Source organism: Beta vulgaris, chromosome 4, assembly GCF_026745355.1.
Source record: "Beta vulgaris subsp. vulgaris cultivar EL10 chromosome 4, EL10.2, whole genome shotgun sequence".
Taxonomy (NCBI): domain Eukaryota; kingdom Viridiplantae; phylum Streptophyta; class Magnoliopsida; order Caryophyllales; family Amaranthaceae; genus Beta; species Beta vulgaris.
The window spans coordinates 63,198,033-63,209,602 of record NC_079205.1 but is presented as its reverse complement, the minus strand read 5'-3'; the positions used below and the strand labels follow the sequence as shown (position 1 = coordinate 63,209,602).

The 11,570-nt window shown below is 32.8% G+C and overlaps 1 protein-coding gene across 3 annotated transcripts; it reads left to right on the top strand.

Annotated features, from left to right (window-relative positions):
- Nucleotides 1–2,965: 2,965 nt before the first annotated feature.
- On the top strand, nucleotides 2,966–7,309 carry LOC104885033 (zinc finger CCCH domain-containing protein 46). 3 transcript variants are annotated; one of them, XM_010669742.4, is made up of 9 exons: nucleotides 2,982–4,369; nucleotides 4,505–4,675; nucleotides 4,799–4,978; nucleotides 5,068–5,159; nucleotides 5,287–5,535; nucleotides 5,627–5,765; nucleotides 5,947–6,165; nucleotides 6,255–6,333; nucleotides 6,841–7,309. In XM_010669742.4, the coding sequence occupies exons 1-8, from the start codon at nucleotides 3,312–3,314 to the stop codon at nucleotides 6,286–6,288; spliced, it is 2,142 nt and encodes a 713-aa protein (XP_010668044.1). In that variant the 5' UTR covers nucleotides 2,982–3,311; the 3' UTR covers nucleotides 6,289–6,333; nucleotides 6,841–7,309. The 3 variants fall into 3 exon arrangements, with proteins under 3 accessions (XP_010668045.1, XP_057250529.1, XP_010668044.1); XM_057394546.1 differs by lacking the exon at nucleotides 6,255–6,333 and having other exon boundaries at nucleotides 2,979–4,369; XM_010669743.4 differs by lacking the exons at nucleotides 5,947–6,165; nucleotides 6,255–6,333 and having other exon boundaries at nucleotides 2,966–4,369.
- Nucleotides 7,310–11,570: the final 4,261 nt, after the last annotated feature.

Below are 11,570 nucleotides of genomic sequence, written 5' to 3'. Positions count from 1 at the left end.
TTACAGGTTGATGTTGTGGCGAAAAAGCTTCATAAGAGAGAAACTATGGATGTGACACTGATAGAAAAATTGAAGAGAGAAATCGAAGTGGGGGAGGGGGTTGCGGGGGTAGGGGAATGGCAGTGGCGGGTAGGATTTTTAAGATGGTGTGTCACCCGTAATTAATAATCATGGGTAATGGTCAATTTTTAAAATTCTTTGTTGTAAAGTTCATTCCAAAAATGATACTAATCCAACCAATGAACTAAAACTAAACAGTAATACTAATCAATTCACAATTTCTAATAATTTCATAGACAAAAACAGGGTCTAACCAAATAATCAAGATATTTGAATTATCGTTTAAAACAAAAGAAAAAATAAGTTTGAAAGAAATTCGTCATCTCAGATCATTAATCCACAATTATTCACTACTAAAACAAACTTTAAGATCGAATCTAAAAGTCATAGTTTATAGTCCCAAGCCCAAATAACAAATTGTTGCCATAAAACCTAATTTGAATCTAGGAAGAACAACAAATTTTCAACAATCAACTGGAATTAAGATTAAACCATAACAGTTTAATATCAAATTAAAGAAACTATTGTTTTAAAATTGCAACTTAGGTTAGTTTGAAAGGCTAAAAATTGAAATAGAGACTTTGAGTAGTTTAAATTGGGCACCACAAATTCGTGAGTAGTCGAGCATCAGTTGGGACGATTCGACGCCCGTGCAGAACCTAATAAAGAGTCATTAACAAAGTATGGATGGATAAGAGAGATTATGCTCAAGGATGGGAAATGACTAGATGATGAGAGGAACGAGGATGAGAAACAAAGAGACTATGGAGGAAAAGTAAAGTCAAGGTTCAGAGATTTGGTGAGATTGACTTTTTTTTTTTTTGGAGTGGTGGTGCACGTGACCCAGGGTGTCACATACTACATCCGCCACTAGGGAATGGGGGAATTTGACGGGGTGGTGGGGAACGAGTGGGGGATGCAGGTGTTGGGTTGGTGGTGCTCTCGTCGCTGGGTAGGGCTGTAAGGGTGAGGGAAGAGGAGGTGGTAGGGGTTGGGGTGGTTAGGGCTTTAGAGTAGGATGGGGTCGGGTGGTTAGGTTAGGATGAGGGAATTAGAGTTAGGGGCTAAGGGTTAATAGGTTAATTAGAAATTTTTTTTTTAAATTAAGCTTAATGACGGTTAACGACGCTAGTCATTAAGGGCTTTTTGAGGTGTTATTATAAAACTTGGGGTAATTTTCCCCAGGCCCTATACCGAAGCCCATGATGCACATGCTTATGGTCGGGCTTAGGAATGGCAATGAGTCATGGACCCGACCCAGATCCGCAAGGACCCGACCCATTTATAAGGGTCTGGGTCCAAAAATTTCAGACCCAGTGGGTCCGGGTCGGGTCTGGGTCCCGATGAACATGGCCTGAGTTTGGGTTTGGGTCCGGGTCCACATATGCTAGACCCAAACCCGCCCCGCGGACCCATTTTCATGTTAGATTTTTTTTTATATACCTAAACTCTAACGTTTTGTGAGTTGTGATTTTGTGAATTCGTTAGTGTTTTAACTCCATTAAGAATTAATTCTTAAAATTTTGTTTAGAGAATGCTTTAACCATGGATACGAGAACCTATATACTCCCTCTGTTTTTTTTATATCATTCCTATTTTTCTGTGCGCGTCTTCCAATGCACGTTTTAAAACTTAAATATCTTTCATTATATTTCCTCCGTTTCTAAATAAGTGCAACATTTCTTGTTTTCACGTTTGCCAATGCATTATTTTAACCATTAATATATTCAATTATCAACAAGTAAAAATTATAAAAAGTTGATATTAAAAAAATTCACATTCAAACGAATCTAACAAGATCCAACATGACTATGTTTTTCCTGAAATGTAAATCACCAAAGCTAATTAAAGTTTAAACTGTGAATAGTAAACACTATGCAAATGTTGCAATTATTTAGAAACGAAGGAAGTATATTAGTAAAAATTATAACGATTGAATATTAATAAAGTACTAATTGAGACGAATCAATTAAGACCCCACATGACTATGTTTTTTCTTATAAATTGAGAACATTTGAGAAGATTCTCTCTATGCATGAATAGTGTCAAGATTCCAAGTGAGAAAGATAAAAAAAAAACAGAGGGAGTATATATTAGGGCGAAATTTTTTAATTATATATATTAAAAAATGTGATGAAAATTTAAAATTAAGAAGGATCCATTTAGGATCCAGTAAGGACCCATGGATCCACTAGACCAAACGGATATGGGTCTGGGCCTGAAAAATCTAGACCCAGCGGATCTGGGACGGGTCTGGGTCTGTGAAAAATAAACGGGTCTGGGTCCAGGTGGACCCGCCCCATTGCCATCCCTAATCGGGCTTATTATGATTGGGTATACTCGACCCAAACAAATCTTTACAATAAATTCACAATCATATTCTAAATCACTAAATCTATTTCAAACACCAAAACAAGATAACAATTTATAAAAAAAAATCTCTTCAATTGAATTAATCAAAAGATAACCATCCAAAACAAGTCCACTTATTTAACCACAAAAGTAGTATACATACATTAAAAACAACAAGATAACAATACAAAAACCAATTCTTAAATCTCAAATCTCAAATCTCATGGTGCACACGTCTAGCACAAAAATGTGTTACTATAAAGTTGTTTTAAGAGTCCGAAAAAGGATGCAAAAGAAGAGAACAACACACCACAACACAAAACAACACAAAAGAAAAAGAAAAGATCAGTACTATACTCCTATGGAGTATTATTAACATTTAACAAGAGTATATTATTTTTACTCTCCCAAGGCTGTGCAGCAGCAGGTAGCACTGCTGCCAAAAGTTGTGGTTCTAAGTTTTTAATACACCTCTCCCCTAAAAGACATCATCACCAAACCTTCCCAAATCTCACCACACCAAAAAAACTCCCTACTTCTTTTTTTTTTTTTTTTTTTTAATTTCCTCGAATTTTTTTAATTAAAAAAATCTTTTTTTTTTTTTTTTTTGAGGGGATCTTGCATTTTAGTTACATTGACTATTTCAATTTTTTTTTTTTAAAAAAACTTACCCTTATCATTATTACTACCTTTTTTATCTAACAAACTTGCTCAAATTTCCATTTCATTTTTGCTCTTCCTCCATAAATTTGAAACCATCTCTTTCATTTCATCTCCCCCTAAATTCTTCTTCTTCTTCTCTTCTCTCTACAAAACACTTCTTTTCTTTTACTTTTGTTTACTCAAAAACTATAGTATAGTATAGTATAGAACTTATAGAGTTACATAGTATAGTATCAATGGAGTCATATGAAGCAACAAGAGCAGTATTTTCTAGAGTACAAACCATAGATCCAGAAAACGCTTCAAAAATCATGGGTTACATACTTCTACACCATGGAGAGAAAGACATGATACGTTTTGCATATGGTCCTGAAACTCTTATCATTTCCATTGTTAACCGAGCCAAAACTGACTTAGGACTTTTATCGAACACTTCATCTGCACAACTTGTTACACACCCTATTACCATATCTAGACCTAACCCACTTTCACTTTCTCTCTCATCTCCAAGATTACCCAACAATGGCTTCAACCCATCTTCTCCTTCTTCTCCTTCACTATGGTCTTTAAGCCCTACTACTAATAATGCTTCTTCACACTCTTTATCTTATGCTGCGGTTGTTAATGGAACTTGCAACAACAACAACAATAGTACTACTACTAATGGGTCTTTCTCTTCTTCTACAATTGGGTCTCCCCAAATTGTTAATTCTAGAGATAATAACCTAAATTTTATGGATGATTTTCATCATTTGCAACAACAACAAGAACAACATCAAAATCTCTCTTTTTTGAATGACCCATTAAGTTTACCCTCGAAAAATGTTGATTTTTTTGATCAATCTATGGATTTAGCAATGAGTCCTGGTTGTAGGAGTGATTCTATGGTTTACCCATATTGGGAAAATTCGAGTAGTAGTGAAAATAATCATAATAATAACGCTCATTTTCATCGTAGAAGTGCTTCTTTTAATGATATGTACTATGGAACTGATGATTCTACTTCTGGGTTTGGGTTTAAACCTTGTCTTTATTATGCAAGAGGGTTTTGCAAAAATGGCACAACTTGTAAGTTTGTTCATGGTGGTGGTAGTGCTACTTTTTCTGATTCTGCTGATAATTCTTCTGCCATTGTTGGTTCACCTTGCAAATACGACGTCGCTTTTGAGCAGTGTCAAGAAGAGATTTTTAGGTCTAAATTTGCTCATCAACAAAGATTGGCTGCTCAGTTGATGTCTACTGGAATGAATTTACCTTACAATAAGTTGAATTTTCTGCAAAGTGAAGCACAAAGGTAACTTTTTTTTAGTGAATTTTGGTGTTAAATTGTGTTTTTATGATGTGGGTTTGTTTTTTTTTTCAAAATTTTTTGTGGGTGTGAATTTTTTTTTTTTGGGTTTTAATGAGTGTGTTTTTATTGACATTGTAGATCTGCAGCAGCTGCATTGATGATGGGTGAAGAGTTTCATAAACTTAACCGTGTTAGAATGGCAAGAAATGAGTTCTCTGGGATGGATTCGAACCCGGGTTCTAGGCAGATTTACTTGACATTTCCTGCTGACAGCACTTTCAAAGAAGAAGATGTCTCAAATTATTTCAAGTAACAATTTCAACTCATACATATGATTACAATATTTTGTGTCAATTTTTAGACTATAGTTTATATACTTAGTACTAAAATTTCATGTAAAAATTGTTGCTTTTTTTGTGTGTGTTTTTGAAGTCTTTATGGACCAGTTCAAGATGTGAGAATTCCATATCAACAGAAGAGAATGTTTGGTTTTGTTACATTTGTGTATTCTGAAACTGTGAAGCTGATTTTAGCCAAAGGAAATCCTCATTTTGTCTGTGATTCTCGTGTTCTTGTTAAACCTTACAAAGAGAAGAGCAAACTTCCAGACAAGTAAATAATTCTCTCTCCTAAAAAACTGCACTGTTTCTTGGATTCCATATTTGGGCATTTTAGTAATTTCATCTGTTTTGTTTATTCAGGAAGCAACATCAACAAATGGAAAGGGGAGATTTTGCTTCATGTTCTAGCCCTTCTGGGCATGATTGTAGAGATCCTTATGATTATCAGCTTGGTTAGTTGGTTATTTAAGTTGTTAATATCATTTTAATGGCAATGTAGTTAGTTTATGATAATATAGCACGTATATGCACGCGATGCGTGCGTCGACCAGATATACTAAGTTTCATTTGTATTTATAGGTGGGAGAATGTTATACAGTACTCAAGAGATTTTGCTGAGGAAAAAGTTGGAGGAACAAGCTGATTTACATCAAGCTCTTGAACTTCAAGCTCAAGGAAGAAGGCTTATGAATCTGCAACTTATGGACTTGAAGAATCACAATGCATCTGTTGGATCTTCTAGTCTTTCTCTTAATCTTCCTCAGGAGTCCTCGAATCAAACCTCGCCACCGCCCTCGTCGAATGGGATCAATCAAGATTTTTCAGAAGGTTTAATTTCTTAGAAACAAGTAACTTTGTGGTTTTAGCAATAATGTGTGTTGTTTCTATGTTTTTTAATGTGTGTTGTGAAATGATGCAGAAAATAATGCAAGTTCAACTTTTGCTGCATATGATCAGCAAGTAGCTGAGGGAGTCAATGAAGTTCTGAGTGATTGCAATGGCACTGTCCAAAGTAAGGAGGATTTACCCAAAACTGAAGAAAGTGAGCTGGTTGAAAGGTATATAATAAAATTCTAATGATAATTTATCTAAAAAGTCCATAATGTTTCCTATATTTAGCCAATAACACACTCGTGCAAATTTTATTCTTGGATTTTCATCATCATGATTCATGCATACATGGTTGTTATAATTACTATTACTAAACCTTTTAGCATATTCTCATGCAATGCAATGCAGTGGCTTAGAGCACATCCTTCCTGACAACCTCTTTGCTTCTCCGAAGAAATCGGCTGTCTCCGAGCAGCGATCATCATCGCTTTTCCTCCCGGAACTCGATAATGGTTCTGCGAATGCAATGCCTGGTTCTTCTTCCGCTCCTAACACTGACTCATCCTTGCCTGCCTCATCTCCCCTTAGCTTGGCTCCTCACAAATCTTGTTTCTTTGAAATGCCTAGGTAAATATTGATCATCTTTGATGATCACTACCAAAGTACGCTTGACCTCTTCACATTTTTGTGTTAATTTTTTGGTTAACTTTTTTCAGGCTTTCGACCGGGCAAGGGGCTTTAGGAATGTAGTTGTAGGTTCAATCATGGACAGCGACTTGGGGATTTACCTTGCTGGTATGGTTCTACAATATTTACTAGATATTGTTTGAGTTATATGGGGCCTAAATAGACATGTTTTAAGCGGAGTTGGGATCCTCTTCATTTACCCTCGTCCATTTCTTAGATCAACGGTTGAAAATGCATGAAACAAGAAAAACACGAAGGTCATTTGGAAATCTTTTTGCTTCCCTAAGTGTCATAATCCGACATAGGAAATGGAAGAAAAGGAACGGAGATGATCCTAACACGTTTAAGCGATAAATAATCAATGACTAATCCATGCAACTAAATGTTGTTAAGTGTTAAGTGATGAATTTACAAAAATACCCTCGCGACTCAATTGTTTTCTCTACTCCCAACCCCATGGATGGATTTGTAATTTCCAAATTTGTTTCCATTTGAGGGGGTAATAAACTTAGTTGGGTACATCATGTTAACATCATAGATTTCATTTTCTAGGCTGAATTTTCACATCAATTCTGTATTGTCTCTAAATTTTGGCCTTATTTCTTTTCCATGCAGAAAAGTTTGACAATCAATATGCAAGATAGAAAGGAAAGGAGAGAAATCCCCAAAGCTGTACAGCCAAAAACCCAACCCATACCCAACATCAAAGATTAAAAAGATCAAGTAGGAAGGTCATCTCAGAGATCACTATCATCTTTATCATCATCATCATCATCATTATGATCATCAAATACATAATAATAGTTTTTTTTTTATTTTTTTTATTTTTCTTATTTTGTTACAAGAATAGATAAATGCATACTTAGAGGTACAGATAGACTGATTTTATGAGAGTGGGGGTCTTTCATGACTTTTGTACCCTCTCTGTAGGTGTGTACTGGTACTGGACCACACAAAGGATAAAAAAAAAAAGAGCTAGTTATTTTACTACTAGTATATGATCTAAAAGAAAAGGGCTAAGTTTTTAGTGGTAACTTTTTTATCATAGTTTTTATATATAATAGAAATTCTACCTTTTCTTGCTTGGTCTTGTGCTTTTTAATTTTTAATTAGTCCATATAATTGTTTAATAGTTTCTAACTTTATAAGGGTGAAAATGTCGTAGTACCCTTAATACGTTCTCCGTTTTGTTTTAAACGCAACAAATGAATACTTTACATCTCACAAATAAGACTCTTTTGTTGCATTTAAAACGAAACAGAGGAAGTACATGTCTTCAATGATAATTTTTTTAAGTATATTTTGCACTCATTTGCTTGACTTAATAGAGGCTCAAGTATAGGCTCCGATCTTTCAGTAATGAGGTTGGTGGTTCAATTCTCATTATCATCGAAGTTCGGTGATTTATTGGTTTGTTATCGGTCTAAATGTTCGGGTTGAAATTCCTTTATTGCCCTCGACTTATTAGTAAAGTTGAGATTCCTTTTATCGCTCTCACCCTATGAAAGTTTGTGTCTTTTATGAGTAGTAAATTTTCAAAGCAAATATTTTTAGTAATATTGTTCTTGACTCTTTCTTATGTGAATATGTGATAGTACTATATGGTGAAAAACATCTTGTTGTAGATAGTGGAATAGTCTTATCTTGTATGCAGGAAGTATCAGAAGCTGAACCAACTCTTTTTAAGTAGAAGTATAACTACTATACTGATAGTCTGATATATATACCTTTAAAAGGTAAAGGTGTGACTCAAGTGGAGGAAAAAAGCTGTTTCTCTCAGTTACCTTTTTTTCAAAAAAAAAACTTTTGTTTTTCTTTATTTCTAATTGCTCTTTTTGTAATACATTTATTTTTTCGGTTTCATAGAGGTGCTACACTTCTTTTTTGTACAATAAACTCTCTCTATTGTTCTCATCTCACAGGAGTCCCTTTTTTTTTACTCTCTACTTCTTTCTTTTCCAAAAATTTCCTAAAAGTCCGTGAATTGAGAAGTGTAGCAAATAATATGGAACGAAAGAAATATATATAATAAATTATTATTTTTTATGTAGTGTCACCCACTTAGGTTTGGGAATGAAGATGAGTTTTTTATTTATATATATTTTTTCAAATAAAGAAAGAAAAAGTTAGATTTTAAAAATAGGAAGTAATACTAAAAAAAAATGGAAAATATTTCCCTACTTTTTTGAAATTCCTTTGGGAGAAGAGGGGATAAAGAAAAAGGTGAGTTCTTTTTATGTGATTTTTTATAAAAGGCAAAAACTTTAGGGAGAAGAAGAGGAGAAGAGAGAAGAGGGAGGAGTGGGGTCTCTTTTGTCTCATTTTGTGGTTTCTTTTAGGTGGACATGAAAGGATGTGGGTCCTACAATGTCACATGGGTGCTGACACATTATTATGAATGGTGCTCTTGCACTGCAGAGATGTGAGAGAGAAAGAAGAGAGTGCTCATATAACTCCTTTCACTTTCAAAAGTTTTTACCTCATTAGCCTAAAGAAACATACAAATTATTATTGTCTTTGTTTAACCAAGTTTTTTCTTTTAACAATTTAAATGTTCACTAAAAATGTGAGTATATATATATTTTTTCCGTTCTGTTTTAGATGAAATGTAAGGGGTTGATATGAGGATTTAGGATTAAAGAGATAGAGAAAAAGAAAAAGAGAGATTTATGTGATAAAGTAAATATTCAAGTAAAGTAATGTTCGATCTATTAAAAACGGATGAGTATAATGTTTCACTTTCAAAAGTTTTTACTATCGTTTTTTTTTGTTGCATGTCTATTTCTTCGAGTCTTTCTTTTTTTACCCTTTTTTGCGCCAAGGAAAATGTTTACCCGTGGGTAATCTACCCACTACTCATAGAAGCATTAAAATATTATTAATCATGTAAGTTGGATTTTATCGTCACTTACCATTACTCTCTATTAGTAGTGGGTATATTAATCGGTGGGTAGATTAATTATTTTTCGAGATGGGAGGATAAGAATGAAAATAGTAATAAAAAAGAGAGGGGGTAAATTGGTAAATGGGCAACTATTAAGGTGTTTTGTCCTTGTTTTTTTGTTCTATGGATAATAGTGCCCTAATCCCTTGTGTCAAGGTGTTGTGTTTTTATAGGTGTAATTTATTTAATCACTGATGAATAATGCTCTATGCAATGTCTTCTCTGTTCTTATTTTAACTGCAAACTGTAAAAAAGAGCTCTTGAACTTTGGGGAGGACTGAGTCAGAGACTTTTTATTTACCTAGGTGTGTGAATTTATTGATTTAAGTCACTCTTAAATGGTGTTTTATCTGCCCCAAAAACAAAGCTTTCTTAGTTTCTGTTTTGCTTTCGTGCTCTCCTTTCTAGGGCATTTATTAGTATAATGAGTCATTTGGGATTTTTTTGGGATATAGTTCACCCTCTCTTTAGGTAAATTTTATATGAGTAGTGGGTAATCTACTCAATATTAATAATTAAGGGTCTGTTTTTCCCAATTTATTTTCAGTTCAATTCAATTCAATTCAGTTTAGTTCAGTTTAGCTCTGGACAATACTTTTACTCTTACATATCACCATTTATTTCAGCTCAGTTCAATTTAGTTCAGTTCAATTCAATTCAGTTCAGTTCAATTCAGTTGTTTTATGCCGAAAAGAACAGGCCCTAAGGGCCTGTTCTCCCCAGCTTATTTTCAGTTCAGTTCAGTTCAGTTCAGCTCTAATAAGTTCAGTTCAGTTCAGTTCAGCTCCAATAAGTTCAGTTCAGTTCAGTTCAGCTCCAATAAGTTCAGTTCAGTTCAGTTCAGTTCAGTTCAGATCAGTTCAGTTCAGTTCAGCTCTATTCTTTTATAACCATTTTGTTAAATATTATTATTATTATGTTGGTATAATTTATTTTACTAATTACTATTATTATTATTATTATTATTTAAATATATATCATTACTATTAAGTATTATTATTATTATTATTATTATTATTATTGTTGTTGTTTCTATATATTTTTTTTATTGTAGCTTTACTAATTATTATTACTATTATTATTAGGAGGAACATGGTTTAGGTCAAAGCACAAATAAACCCACTTTTTTTAGCCCATAAACCAATCAAATCGCGTCAAGACGGTTTATTGTTAATTTTTCGCGGTCCAACCCAATCATTATTTTTATTTAAATATTTTTAAGTTATTAAATATAATTATTAAAATAGTAATATTAATTTACTTCTTAGATATTATTGTTATTATATATCATCGTCAAGTATTAATATATTAATACAAATAATATAAAATAATTATTTTTAATTATCATTACTATCATTAATTATTATTATTATTATTAATTTATGATTATTAATATTATTTATTTATAACTATCATTTAAAAATATTCAAAATACTACTATTATTATTATTCATTATTATTACTTATCATTATAATTATTATTTAATATTCATATTATTATTGTTTAAAATATTATTTATATATTTATTACATTCAATTTATTTCAATGTAATATAATTCAATTCAATTCAATTCAATTCAATTCAGTTCAGTTCAGTTCAGTTCAGTTCAGTTCAGTTCAGTTCAGTTCAGTTCAGTTCTGATAAGTTCAGTTCAGTTCAGTTCAGCTCCGATAAGTTCAGTTCAGTTCAGTTCAGCTTTGATAAGTTCAGTTCAGTTCAGTTCAGTTCAGTTCAGCTGTTTTATGCCGAAGAGAACAGGCCCTAAGTACTACTCACTCTATTCTGTTTTAAATCAAACATTCGGTGAAACAACATTATTCATTGATCAATTTTGACTCTAATTTATCACCATTATATAAAGAAAATTATACTTATGTAGGATCTTGTTAGATTCGTCTCGATGCATATTATCAAATTATAACTTTTTTTTTTTTTACATCTGCATATTTAAAGATACTAATGATTAAAAAAGTGCATTACGTTGCGTGAAAAAACAAATATTTCATTTGAAATAGAATGAATAAAATATTAGAATTTAGAAGTGGTAATTTGTTCAATGGATAAATGTAGTTATGACCCTAAGTTATATAATTTGAAGTTTCCTAGCATAGTTGAAATCATCCTTGCTGATAAATGAGAGTCTCATCTAATCTGCAAGTTAATCTTAAATAGAACATTTAGATTTGAAAAATGTTTGACAAGGGAGAGTAAAGGAGTCAAATCACAAGCTAGTTTGAAATGTGATAAATTAATGGCCAAAGAGAGTGAGGGTTGTTGAGAAGAGGGTCAATGTATCATTGTTTTGTCTTATTTATTTTCCTTGTACACTGGAGAATGGACATGGTTAATGAATTAATGATGTTTGCAATCTACTTGTACCTTCTTGGTATACTATACTA